Source organism: Watersipora subatra, chromosome 7 (genome assembly GCF_963576615.1).
Source record: "Watersipora subatra chromosome 7, tzWatSuba1.1, whole genome shotgun sequence".
NCBI classification, from domain to species: Eukaryota; Metazoa; Bryozoa; class Gymnolaemata; order Cheilostomatida; family Watersiporidae; genus Watersipora; species Watersipora subatra.
In genome coordinates this window covers 64,921,378-64,936,389 of record NC_088714.1, presented here as the reverse complement: position 1 = coordinate 64,936,389, position 15,012 = coordinate 64,921,378, and the positions used below count along the sequence as shown (strand labels likewise).

Sequence of the window (15,012 nt, the reverse complement as noted above, 5' to 3'; positions counted from 1 at the left end):
ACAAGATACATTACATCTCAAAGTTTGTTTTTGTTTGTATTTTTGTTTGTGTTTTTGTTGATATTTGCTGCGCCCTGTTATAGCGATTAAATCTTAACAATAACAAACTTACATTGCGGTTTTATTAAACTCGCAACAGTTGCAAAATCTAATGAAAAATGTGTTGAGTTAATTGATAACTATATTGTATTAGCAGTGTAATAAGAGCCAACCACCAACACAAACCCTCCATACTGTACAGACTTGAAACTCTAAAATACAGCAACATATCAAAGAATAAAATCATACAGAGAAAACTATATTCTGTAGTGAACAAAAAAACGGCTGACAGCCAAATAATGCTGTCAACAAACCTCAGCCAATAGAGTATCAAAAAGTGAAACAGTTTTATGTTAAACAAAAAATTTAAGTTATTAGCTATACATTTAACTGCGTTTGGTAGACTGTACTTCTTTTAACTAATATAATTAATAAAATATTACAGACCAATGAAAATGAAGCATTCTGTACAACAACTTGAGACTATATAAATTTTAGCATAGCATAACAAACACTAAACAAAAGAAAGCTGAAATTTAGTTTTAAACAAATAAAGTATATTGTGGTTTCAACAATTTCAAAATTGTTCATTTTTTTGCTTTCTTATAGTTTTTTAATTGAAAACTGTCTGCTTATTTAATTGCTGTGTACAGCTCATTAACTTACATCTTGAAGTAGTCTCTAATGTAAACATATGCCTAGAGATAGAGAATGACTGACAGAATGGGCATAAATGAAGTATATCGATTAATAGAACATGATAACTACATACTGTAGAATAAATTCAGAGATGGGTGAGATATCTCTAATCTTATGTTTGTAAACATAACAAACTAAACTTCATCAAATTAAGCTACATCATTTATTACTAGAGTCAGAGGCTGGTTGTTGAAGATAAACTTTAGTCAAGTCTTCATGCTTCAAGTATTTTTCTATTATCTTCTCATTAACCTCTCTCACATTGTCTACTTTCTCTGTATTGTACACAGCTTCTTCCGTTATCTGTTCATTATCTTGAGACTCTACTACTTCTGTTGGCTGACCCGTGACTCTCATATAAATAGAGTAGCATCCAATTAATAGGGCCTGCAAATGGAAATGATAAAACAAAAAGCTTAAACAAATTTCAACACAGTATAACTGAAAACCTTTGATATGGTATATGCTAACAATGGATGGTACTAAGTATGTTAAATAAAATTTGATGTAAAAGTTGGTAATAAATACTATAAACTACATTGAAAGTTGATAAACAATATTTTCTGTTGTGGAATAATTTTGTGGTAAAACACATTTATGAATCAAGACAAAGCACTATGTTGAAGCTTCACAGGGAATTGGTGAACTTTACCGTCGAAATCACTATTTCTTTAGAAGTATGTAATCTACAACAAAAACTTAAAAATACTGCTATAAACATAAAATCTATAAAAACCTGTTCACAAGGATACAGCATATTATTTGGTATTCATAGTCAGTCAGTCAGTAGGTTATTTCATCACCAGATAACTAGGTATATACTAAGAATATAAACTTGTTATTCTATAGTAAAAACCGTTTAGCCTTTTTTATCCATATTTTACAAGTTTGAATAATTTTTTTATGCTGACTGCAGAGTTTATTTGAAGATAAAACAAATGAACTCGCATTATTTGTCTTTGTAAAATTACTTCAGAATGCAATAAGAGTTACAGATTTTTTGAAAGCTGATCAGGGACAGAGATCACTAGACAGAATAATACAATGTGTCACTTTAAAGGAATAACACAGTCTGAGTTGAGAGTTCTTAATGAGTTGAAAACCCAACTTATAAGCACTATAGCCATGAGAGGGAAAACAAACATGGTTGAATATGTGAGATAAAAGATGGTTTCTTTAGATTTCCTGTATAAAAACACCAAATGTGTATCCTTTTAACAAAACTAGCTGTAGACCCATACATAACTAACCATAATAAAGTTGGCGAATGCTAGGTAAGTTGTGGTCCATCCGAAACCCGAGCTCTCAATGATAGCTCCTGATATAACAGGCCCGATAGTAGAACCAAGTGACATTGCACCATTTACAAGACCTGCTACCATTCCATAGGTATGCAGACTGTCTCTTTTATATCCATTTACCCTGAAATGTATAACAAAAAATATAGATGTATGTTGTATCTGGCTTACTAAAGGCTCAGAAAAAATCTAAAACCCAACTGTGTTCTGGTCGCATATGAATGTTGCAACTGACTATTTGATTATAGCTGAATGTGATACCTAAGGTAACATATATACCAGTATCAGTAGGTAGGGACCTATATAAATAATTTTACAATGGCATACGAGCCATATATGATGTATATAACTGAGCCATATATGTCAACGAGCCATATATGTCGTATATAACTGATTTCGCATCGTTGATGACTCACCCACAACTGCTGTAACACAGTATAAAACTACAGTTCTCTAATTGTTCCAAAACAGTGGCCTGCATTGCAGCCATATGTGTCACAACTTTATCACTTCTTTACCAGAGGTAGATAATACTTAATTCTCTACCAGAGGTAGATAATACTTACTTCTCTAACAGAGGTAGATAATACTTACTCAACAAGATTTAAAGCCGCTTGGAAAGGTGTTATGTAGATAACAGAGGTCGGAATCACCACAAATACCGTATCAATAGTGGTGAGCCAAAAGTACCTGCAATGAAACGGAAATAAATGCTCAGGCAACAGAAACATCTAAAGTTAGAGACTTTATTGAGATGTACGATAGTACGTATGAGCAACAATTCATCCAAATAAGGTGCCAGTATCAAAAAGGTACTAGCAACTTTATCAAAAAAGTTGCTAGTATGGTGAGATTGCTAGGTTTTATATAGTTGTTACGGCTACATCAAAACCTAGAAATCTCACTATACTAGTAACTTTTGTGATCAGACTTCTTGAAAGTTAATCTTAAAATGATTTAAGCATATATTATGTTTACTTACTTTTTGCCATGAAATATAAAGTCTAGCAAAGGTGAAGGACACATTAGTAGAACTGTGACACCAGACCAAATCCAGCAAATTACCAAAGCACGGTAATTACTCTGTGGGAACTGTATAACAGACCATTAGTATAATTAGAAAGATTTATCAAAAAACCTAATGCATAACTTTTTTATGAAATATTAAAACTAAATAAAATTAGAGTAAGCTACTTGAGTTAAATAGCTAGAAGAGAAGTTTTTGTGTTTTGCAATATTTCACTCTGTCATACGCAATACTTACTTGAGATAAAACGGTTTCATCTATTGTTTTTTAACAAATTTTTACAGTGATTAGATCTTTGAGAATAAACACATACAAAAAAGACTTGAAATGATTAGTGTAAATGAGCAACTTGACCATTTTCATTCAGTTTCCATAATCTGGTATGTTCCATCTTTCATCTGCTACCCCTAAACTGTCAATGGTCATGTGTTGTCTGAGATCTGTACGGCTCATAGTCTATAGTTTATAGTTCGCACTTCATAGTTTACTAACTTTAGTCTACAGTTTAGAGTCGATAGTCTATCATATATAATCTATTAAAGCACTCTTCTAGTCTGTTCTCTTTGAGTGTTAGTTGAGTCTATAGTCAACTATCTACAATCCTAGTTTAAATATCTATAGTCTTTAATTTATGTCTAGTCAACAGTTGACAGTCAATAGTTTATATGGGATACCCGATAGCCTATAGTTCTAGTTTAGGGTTCATATTCCTTCATCTATAGTTTTTAGTCTGATGCCTACAGTCTATAGTCTATGATCTTTAGTTTAAAGACTATAGTTTATATTCTATAATCTATACTCTATAGTGTGTAGTTTGTAGTTTATTGTATATACGCTGTTACCTATGACTTCTCGCTATAAGAACAAGTTATTGGCTACATATGCAATAGTTGGATGGTAAACTATTACTATATATGTTCAATTATTTACAAAAAGTACAGATCTCACCTTAATCAGTAACCTTGTAGCTACGGCACAAGAGCCAACGTAAAAGGCTGACCAGACGGCAAAGAGGAGTCCAAGAACAGCTGGATTACTTCCGAGCTTGAAAATAGAGTTATGTAAACTTGATCAGATTATACAGGCTTAGTGGGACAAAATTAAAGTATTTGAAGAGAAAATAGAGTTATGTGAGCCAAGTGAGAACTTAGAGCTATAGAATGTTAGCAGAAACGGATTCATAGTTCCTTATTACCAACATACTAGATAAATAAGTAAATACCAATATTACTACCCTTGGATGGTTCACAGGCTTGAAAGGTTGTCTTGAAATATGAAGGTAACAATGAGTTGATATTTAGGTGATAAACCTGCTACACTGAACCAATTGCGTACCTTAGATATTTTGAGTTTGTTGTTAGAACATCTCCACTGAACTAAATATATTGGATATATTGAGCATTTATGTGATAAACTTTCTACACTGAAGCAGCTACCCTAAATATATTGAGTGCTTAGTTGTAACACTCATTTTCTTACCCGCCGCTATGTAAGAGCTTCATGATTGGCTGCTGTGAACATTTTTCATCTTAACTTTTCAGTGAAACATTTTTGACACTTCTTAGTGGTTTCCAGGATTTATAAATTCTTTCTCAATTTTACTTATAAGTTATTATACACCTTTAAAATACTCTTTGTTTTCTATAATCATCCAAATATCACAGTAGTGTTGACAAATGCTCATAATATGGCTTCTATACTTGGTTTAGCCTCAGAAAGACTTCTTACAGTTAAAGATGAGACACTGCTATAGCCAAAATTTGCAGATGAGTACAGCTCAGATTGGTTGGAGGGACAGAACCACTTATCATGGCATGAAATGTATATGTGACTATTAAAATAAACGCGGTTGTTTTGTTAGACCGAGCAAAATATATCTAAACAATAAACTTTATTGTTTTTCTGAAACTTGTAGTCGCTCTCTCACCCAATAGTTCTAATTGTCTACATTTAAATATGAATGCCATATGGAGTATTTGGAATTGTACCAACTAGCAGACTCCATGTTGAGCCACTACTAAATTATAAGTGAACCATGTGAATAACAACATGATGATGTAAATACCAATAATTTTGCTATTTTTATCGATTACAGAAATTATTTTCTTCCAATCACGATTAGGAACCAAAATTACATGTACATACAGTTATCCAATACGCTACTACATAAAGCAAATAGCGACAGCATACAAACGCTTTGGTTAAACATTGTGTGCTCCAGATGGCTGCTGGATCTCAAAAAACCTTATAATGAACAGTTCTTATTATGTTACAGTCTCAGTGGTGCCCACCAATCGAGATCACCTCTGAGTTGTATACATAACAATGGCAAACCTGTCGATAGGCAGTGATTTATAGAACTCCCAGAACTTTCAGCTAGTCTGTAGAGTATAAATACCATCTCGTTATAATTGCCTTCACATCTTAGGGTATCTGCTAATGTTTAAAAAATTAATAGCTTTCCAAAAACTTTCGTTAGTTATTCGAATTCCTTCTAACTCCCAATTTAAGACTTTAAGACTATGGAATAAATGGCTAAGGGAGTTTTAGCATGCAGTGGAATACTTACCTCTTCTATATACAGCGCTGCAAGACCAATGGTGCGATTCGCGGTTTGCATTCTTGCCAGAACATAAGTCAAACATAACAACCCACATCCTGGTATGGTCAGTAGTTGGAACAATCCTTGCTGTGATTTCTTTTCTTCTTCCACTGAAATAGAAATTAAGAATTATAGAATTTCATATGTTATTACTTGTTAGCACCTGTTAGTACTTGTTACCTATTTGCTAGTCCCTGATAGTACTTAATTAATTCATGATTATTCTTCTTAGTGGATATTAGTATGGGTTAGCACTTGCTAGTACTTGTCAGTAGCTTAGGTAACTAGTTGGCTAGTTGATGTTAGAATTCTTCAGTACCTGTTGAAACTTGTTATAACAGCTTGTAAATGTCAGTAATAAACTATTTTACTATACAATCGTTTTGGGTGACTTGCGATTTTAAACCATTACACTATTTTAAAACCATTACCGCAAATTGTGATACATTCCCTTTGAGGATTGTTACAGTAAAGCCCAATGCGCTTGAACAAAAAGCCCCATAAAATAATTAACTATGCTTTGAGAATAAATTGTGAATAAAATTTAATTCAAAGATTTATTGCTGTACCCATAATTGTTGCACTAATAGTTTGCAACTCTCAATAGATCAAGCACCTGCTTATATTGTCACTATAGGTGAGATAATCCATCCCATGATTCTACTGTAGTAAATTACTGTCAAATAGCTAATCACATTTATTGGTGACACGTTAAAGAAGGTGAATCATTGCCAAAAATGTTAAACAAAAATTGTAAAAATATCTTTTAGATGCTTAAATAGAAATTGAACAGAAAATTTTCCGTAGTATGTATTTAACGTTTTCAAAATACGCACCAAGTATTTAACACTCAAAATTTACTGCCACAATAAGTACGTAGGTAGTGTTTTCTTTATTGTCACACAATGAATATTAACCGATTTTACAGTTTTACTATTTCTTTGGTATTTACTTTGGTAATATTGCCTTCCTCCAAGACTTACCAACAGCTGGAATGAAGACTACAATGAACAGAGTTGAGATGACCAAAGCTCCACCATAGACCCAAAATGTTGTAACGTATCCTACAAACTGAGACGGATAAAAGTTGACAACAAGGTATGATCAAATAGCTAATCTGAAGTGCATTTAAATAGGCTTTTGAAGGCATTTGCCAATTTCCAAAGAACTGTGTGTGATAGTTTAAATGATTTATGGTATTTTCTTGACCAAAGTCACTATCTCAACAGGAAGGAAATGGTATTCGTGGGCAAGAACAGTCGAGACATGCTAGTATTTAAATCCTTTTGAAGTGGCTGATGAATAGGTTTGTTTATTCTCGGCCTTCTAGATGCTGTTCGGGTGCATCACTGATGTAGAACACAGTGCTTTTACACACACATATTTCGAGTTCTCTAAAAGTGTCTAGTTTTCCCTCACAATTTGTACAGGATGTTGACGGTTTAGTCGCCGTCGGCCCGGCTAAAAGACCAAAAGATTAATTATAGAATACTAGGATTGTGTAAACCAGTGTAATCAGAACATTTATAATGTAAAGTTACAATCATACAGTTACCTTTACGGTTAATAGTTAACCTATAACCATAACACTAAAAAGAAGCAATGCTCAAAAGTTACATGGCATTTTGAAACTTCATCAGTGGTGTCTAAAAAACAATAGAGTTTGAATTCCCTAAGGCTATATTAGCTACTACACATCTTAACAATTCTAATCAACGAATCTCAGCCAGAGAAAATCAGGCAAATTTCTATCAAGTTGAAAAAGTCCCTTTTCCTTGCATACAAAAATGTCAAGGTTGTTTACGATTAACTTTCTGGTTGTGTCTATAAATATAAGACTTTGAAGTTAGTGTTGAGAGCTGCTACATTGTTTAATACTGTAACCTGCCTTGCAGAGGTTTAGTCTCAAACAATGCGATGATAAAAAATAAATTAAATTTTACCTCATATAATGTGCCTCCTAATGCTGTACCAAAAGCAAAAGCCATCCCAGTCCCTATTTCTATTATAGCCTGAAAACAGGAAGTAGAGTTTAAAAATATTTCATTTTGTTAAAAATTGGGTTATAAACTCAATTTAGATACAAAAATAATATATAAAGATAGAAGCCCTTGGTGTTTATTAATTACAAATTTTGTTATCTAACTTAATCAAGTCTAATGAGACTTACTAAAACAGGTGTAACATCAATAGTCAGTATATTTTCTTTAACTAATACAGTGTTTTCAGGCTAAATAAATTTAAACAAGGTTTAAAATTTAAACAAGGACTTTTCTGTCACTCTAAACTACACGCTGCATAATTGAACATAAATAGCTGATATGGTTACAAGCTGAAAGATATAGAAGTATGTTATAAAAATAGCGACATGGATCACTACAATGATAGTTTATACACATAAACACATTAAGTAGGCGTTGAACACTCTTACATAAAGTATAGAGATACAAAAATGTTTAAAAGTCTTGCTGTATTAGCAATATACATACTATGACATTGCTAGACTGGAATCCTGAAGCTTTCAGTAGTATGCTAGTACTTGAAATGGTTACCATTGCAGAGCCTACTCCTGTAAAGACTCGCAGTGTAGTACATAAGGCTAGGAAGCACCATCCACTTGATATGACTCTGACATATCTAAAATAATTAGCTTTTTCATTTTTTATTGGACAGCACAGAAATTGCCATTTTTCAAGCAAGATGAAATGACTCCCAAGAATTCCAATTTAAATGCAAGATTAACTGTTTGCAGCAAAATTTGAAGTAAAGTTTATCTGAGTCATTATTATACATTTCACAGAAACCTCAAGTGACAGTGGCAGCTGATCACAGCAGAGTTAAAAACATATGTAACATGATTGCTTTATTTAAGTGAACAGATAAGGGTGATAACTTGAGGAAGCTTTTGAAAATACCTGTTTTGATGATAAAACATATATTTTTCATAATTCTTTCTTTTAAATCTTATTACATGTATTTGAACTTACCCAAAGAGTATTAGGCTACTTCCTGATATAAGAGTTCCAACCATACACATACTTTTAGGTGGCCATTTTGTTAGCTAAAACAACAAATAAATTTACTCTGGTAATTTTGAGATCAATTGTATCAAAAAATTCCATTAATTTTGTTTGTAGATATTTAAAAATAAAAATAAGTTCAATAAGTCAAATAATTTAGTAAATGATGCTCAATCTACATGTAAAAAATAATGTTTTGGTATACAGTGGAGCCTTGGTTCTCGAACGCTTCGGTTTTCGACCAACAAAATTGCAATTTGAACATAAATTCGGTTTTCGTCCAAACCGGAGCATGCGTATTAGAACTAAACAATTGGAACGGCTCCGGAAACAGCATAGAAACAAACGAAGAAGCAAGTTACGCTACATAAATTCTTTACAAAAAGAAAGGAACCATCGGAGACGGCGTCCCTCTACCGAAGATATTTGCTAGGGAGACAACTCCTCTAGTTGAGTAACTCTAAATCGCTTTGGAGGAGGATTCTTATTCAAATATGTCAAGTAAACGAGCCATTACTGTTTATGTTTACTTTTTCACACCATTTTTGATGTACATGTAACTGATCTGATGCATTCTATGCTGTCACATGATCAATTTCTGCACTTTTTGGTATTGTATCCTAACCTAGAATGTTTTTGATGTTTAAAGAGCCAAATATACGAAATGTTTACTTTCTGTTTTCTGTTTTCATCATCGTAGTGAAAAGAGCTTTTATTAAAAATAAACATCTATATCTACCCATTTTTATTTATGGTATGTAGTATACAGTACAGCTTATGGTTTAAAATGTTTACCAAATACTTTACCGAAGTTGTTTTCTCTGCTTGGACCAGGTTGAAATTTACATACATTAATTCTAATGGGAATAATTAATAAAACTAAGATCATAGGAACTCATAAATATAAAAAAAATCATAAAAAAAATATCTATTCAAGTCAAACCAATAAAATTTACAAATGGACTCGATTATTTACTTCTGAACAGTTATAACATTCTTACTGTTTTGTGCATATAATAAGCAGCGGCACGATAGTTGGAGTTGCCTCCTCTCTATTGAGAATATTTATATTCTAACATTGGTAAGTAGACATGATAATTATAACCTTCAACTCTCTGAATAACTAAGACCTAAGTAAGTGTTCTTAACATGAGTGCAGGTCTGCAATCAGGTCTTTTGTTTAAAAGGTATAGTATGCATTCGTAAATCTTAGCTTGAAATTTAATGATACCCATGGAAATATGGGAGTTGTGCCAACATGATGAAAAATGTTTAACTCAAGCAGTTCCATCCATGATCTAATGTTAGTTTTAGCCTCTAGTGAAAACCTTTTCATTAAGATCTACTACAATATAGCTTTCAAAATGAATGGCTATGTACTCAAACTTTGTTATTCAAAACTTAAATGAAACCTAAGGCTATGCTTGGACTAAAGAGACCCAAGTTAAGTTCGTAATAGTTATGGCAGCTGTTTTGTAAATACATCTCTTACTCTTCACCTTATGTTATTTTTTGTATCTAAAATAATTCCGATAAATATATTTGTATAGCAAATATGTACTACAAAGTCCCTTAATAGTTAATAAAGGTTGGCTTACAATTGTGCCGAAAAATGGGGAGAAGATAAATCTAGCAAGGTCATAGGCAGAGTAGATCAGTCCAATGTAAGCCATAGTGACACCTTCAGCCCTTGCTACCTCTGGATAGAATGGGTAGAGCAATGTATCCGACCCTCGTGATAAACATTGTAGAAACATCAAAAACAGGAGCATTCCATATTTTTTATTAGAATTTGTATCAGGTAGACTGTTTTTCATGTCAGGCTCATTGGCAAATAACGGCTCCGTCCCATCATCATCACTTGATTCTTTCATAGTTAATCAACCTAAAATAACAACATCAAACTCCACGGGAAACTGAAAAGTCCCAAATTTGAACACTGGTGAGAGACATGTAATTTAACTTGTCTAGTTCTTTTGGCTTAGTTGCAGTACTAAAAGTAGCCTACATATCAATCAGTAAAACTGAACATAAACATTGTGTTAGTTTATACACTTTAGTTTATACATATATCGTCTCTCTTTACTTCCATCGCAGCTTATTGTACAATTAATTCAAGAAAAAAAAATCAATTGAGTTTTTGATGTTTCAACAGGTTCAATTGCAAATAGCAAAAGTGTGTTTTACAATTATCTTTGTTAACACCAGAAACAAAACATAAAAACCTATATTCTTTTTTGGCGAACAAACCTGAAACTTAACTCTCTGCACATATTTCAAATATTCCCAAACATTAATACTAACTGACATTCATTATAATCTAATTTTCAACATCTTTAGTGGGTATTTACATACATAAAGACCAATAAAATAAGGATACATAAGGCCAATAATAACAGAGGAAGTTAAACAGGACAGAAAGAGAACTTTTGAAGAAAAGAGTTATTAAACATTCTACTAACCTGGTTTGTATACCAAAGTATACCAAAGTATAGTTGAAATTGATGGCCTTCTTTATTCACCTCTCCCCTGCTCAATGTTGGGCTTATTAATGCAAGATCACTCCTGTGGAACTAATGTTCACCGTGTCTTGCTTAAATCGCTGTAATAAATAAAATGATTTATTTCCATGAAGAGGCGTGATGGATTTGCTAAACTCGACTATTTCTAATGGCATATTATGCATCAGGCTTTTCAGGTATTAGCATAGTAATATGCAAGTCAGCTTTCACGGAAAGCCAATGGACTATCACATAACACTAAATATAAGGATATGTAAAGCAGTGTAGAACAGGATGGGTAAGAATAAGTCGCGAAGGAAAATACGCTAGTAAGACAGAAGAACAGAGAGCACAGAGGACCAGATACTGTCTACAAACGACGAAACTATATATGGACATTTGTGGATTATTTGAACATAACTCATCTCTGTGCAGCTTTAGCTCACTATTCTTCACTATACTCATTATTCCAGTATTCTTGCTTGCAACAATTATAGTTGTGCATGAGAGCTAATACTAATTCAGTATAAGACAACTTGTAACCAGAACCTACTTGGTGGTTATTGCAAGTCGCTATATTTGGCATATAGAGAGGCAAGAGCAAAAATTCACTACAGAGGTGTAGTGCATCATAGGTCATTCACAAATCACTATTAGGGGCTTAAGGAAAGCCAGCCTATATTAGGTTTAGCAGGTGTCATTTCAAACCACATCAGATTAAGATGAGAATACAAGAGGGATGACAACAGCTTTTACTTAAGTTTCCAAGTCAGGTATAGATTGGTGACTTACACCAATGATATACAGCCGCCCAAGGATAAGCAATGGCTATCATATGGACAGGGTTTAATGATTTAGCTCTGTTGAGATTGTGCTAGCCTGATTTTCTGAGCTAACACAATTCTAGCAGGCGGTCGCGTTACCTTGTTAGGTTTTGGAAAACACCACTCGTTGTTATCGTTTCATTAGCTCATTCAGTCAGTAGACCCCACAGGTCACAATAGCAAACCTTGAATTTCTACAATGTAGGGATAAACACCCCACCAAAATAATGGATCCATGGAAAATAAAACATTTTAAATTACCTACTTTTACTAGTTTTGAAATTGGTAGGGGTCGTAGTATATGCTTAAAGTTGAATATAATATACCCGAAATCACCCGAGCAACGGCCTTTTTTCCCTAGTTTTTGATTAATATTTTGCCACCCCTAATAAAATGGCAAAGTCTTTCATCGTTGTCACATTGTTTTAACTGGCCAATAAGATGGGGCAGCAGGCAAAGCTGTGCAGCTTAGTTTTCAACCTCAAAATCTAAATATAAAGCCGATTTTGGGCTATTTTACAATTGCGACTATTAATACAGTATCACGAATGCTTGTGAATGGCAACTGACTGATCACAACGGTGACAATATTGAGATACTTTATTTATTTGGCAACAAAATGAATTCAATAGATCAGCAAAATAGCCACTACAGTTCATAATATTTGTAAATTTACAAAGGGCTTTATTCAGCATATTTGTATGTTCGGGTGCCGTGTTTGGGTTCGTGTCAACAAAGCTCGATCATTAAGCCCCACCCATATGATAGCCGTTACCTATCCTTGGGGGCTGTATATCACATTGCTTATGGTTAGCTGCTGATGTTAGATTAATAAATGAGTGAGAATACTTCAAGCAAAATAACAATATAAGTGTGTACTATATCTTTATGTTGACTATACAGTGGAATGATTACATATTACTGTCGAGGAAAGTTGAGGGAGTGTCGGGGTCATAAGGAGGAGACGGCGGGAGTCGACCTCCAAATCTACTTATTTTAGCTTTGGATATGCTAGTCTGAACTATTCGCCAATTAACAAATATATACCATAATTTAAGCCTCATCTAGTATGTTTCTATTGATTTACTGAGTGTACTAAGATGAGGATGCAAGAGAGAAGGCAACAGTTTTTACTAAAGTATCTAACCCGGGTATAGATTGGTGACTTACTGTTATCTGCTGATGTTAGACTGATAAGTTAGTGCGTACAACCCTAACTACTTCAAGCAGAATATAAGGGTTGTACTGATCCTTAAGTTGACCATACAGTGGAATGATTACATATCTGAGGTTGTTGGTAATGTCAATGTTGGCTAGACATACATAGCTACTGTAAAACATGTAGTGTATTTCTTGTTTTCAACTTAGATTATATACATGTACTATTAGCGAAGCGAAGCTCTTGCTACCTACTCTATGGAGTATTGTAGTGGCAGTCACTCAGACACACACACTGAGCATATGGGATGCAAGGTCACCAAGTAGTGACACCATCATAAGCCCAATATTGAGTAATAGCCAGACTATCAAAATCAAGTCGGTCAGTGCTGCCTCAGATGTTATAGGCAAAGGAGTCAGCTCAGCTACCTTGGCTATACTCCAATTTGTTAAACTATCCAAATTATGGTTTAGTTATGGGAATCAAGTCACCTAGACAATTTACTTCACCAAGAAAAATGGCGGGAAGCGATAATTATTAAACCTGTTGTTGTTAGCAAAAGATCGTTCTACTTATGGCTACATTTTATCTCAAATTTTAAAGATTCTTTTTTGCATATTTAGTGATAAACTGGGCAGCTCAAGATAGTTGGTAAACTTATTAATAACATTAATAAGAAACGGTCAATCTCACAAGGTAACATGCAACAAAAGGCAAGTTTTGATTTACAAAATATATATTGTCAACAAACTTATCAACTTGATACCCAACAAGCTTGTTCACATATCAGTGAGGAAAACATTTTTAGATCTAAGAATTCATTGATTTGTCATATTTTGGGGTTTGTGAAGCTGGTACGTTTAAAACGTCCGCCATGGAACACAAAAATAAAAGGATTTTGCAGTATCCATACTGCACTTTATCATTTTTAGCAATTTCATATAGATTTAAAAGTCAGCTTTTATTAATAATAAATTCATGAGATCTATTAGATGATTCTCACATGAAACAGATTTTAGATAGAAGGAATTACATACAAAAAATTGAATCTATCTAATGAAAAATACTCATTTAAAATTAATCAAACACATAAATTAAAAACTATTTAAGACCACTCATATCACTCGGATCACACATACATAAATTATATTATAAATCACATAAATACAGCATAAATTATCTAAATATCTTCATTAATTGTGAGGCCAGCCAGACAGGGTAGAACTTTCCATCGTGAAAGGCTGTGTGGAACAGACACTGTAAATGTTGAACCATGAGTCAGTCATGCATATCTTAACAGATTGAGAATAGACTGTTCAACCCTCTCTGAGATACATTTATAAGATGAGACAGGAAAGTGAAATTAGGGCCTATATAGCTAATTAACTACATGTTTATATTTACATTAATTTCTACATATTAATGTAGAAGGCTTGTGAGTCTCTGGTTACGTATCAGACTGAAAACCACTAATCAGGTCAAGTTCATATACCACACTTCTTGACAGTCAAGAATTTGAGTAGATGACTGACTGCAGAAAAATAGGAGTAGCAGCCATGTTTTATAAAGTTTCCCCAGACAGCTTTAATTTACTAACACTTAAAACTTAAGTCACTCACTCAATGACTTATCTGATAAGGGTGAATCATCTTAAACTACTTTTCTCAACTCCTGGAAGGCTTCTGGAGGGAGCATGATGTAATGAGCTACCAGTTACAACTGCTATTGATTAATTGAGCTCGGATAAGTCATCACCTTTTGCTCAATCTTCAATGTTAAAACTACAATTGTAGAAATGGCTGCTATTGACAACGGGGTTATGAGAGGTCAATAATAAAGTTTT

General features: G+C 33.4%; 1 protein-coding gene across 1 annotated transcript; it reads right to left on the bottom strand.

Moving 5' to 3' along the window:
• Positions 1 to 897: 897 nt before the first annotated feature.
• LOC137400998 (MFS-type transporter SLC18B1-like) lies at positions 898 to 10,559 on the bottom strand. Its single transcript, XM_068087339.1, has 11 exons — positions 10,284 to 10,559; positions 8,653 to 8,726; positions 8,155 to 8,302; positions 7,609 to 7,677; positions 6,649 to 6,736; positions 5,633 to 5,775; positions 4,012 to 4,107; positions 3,019 to 3,128; positions 2,631 to 2,726; positions 1,989 to 2,160; positions 898 to 1,125 (listed from the first exon to the last, which is right to left on the bottom strand). Exons 1-11 carry the CDS (start codon positions 10,557 to 10,559, stop codon positions 898 to 900), a joined length of 1,500 nt encoding a protein of 499 aa, XP_067943440.1.
• Between the last annotated feature and the right edge of the window lie 4,453 nt (positions 10,560 to 15,012).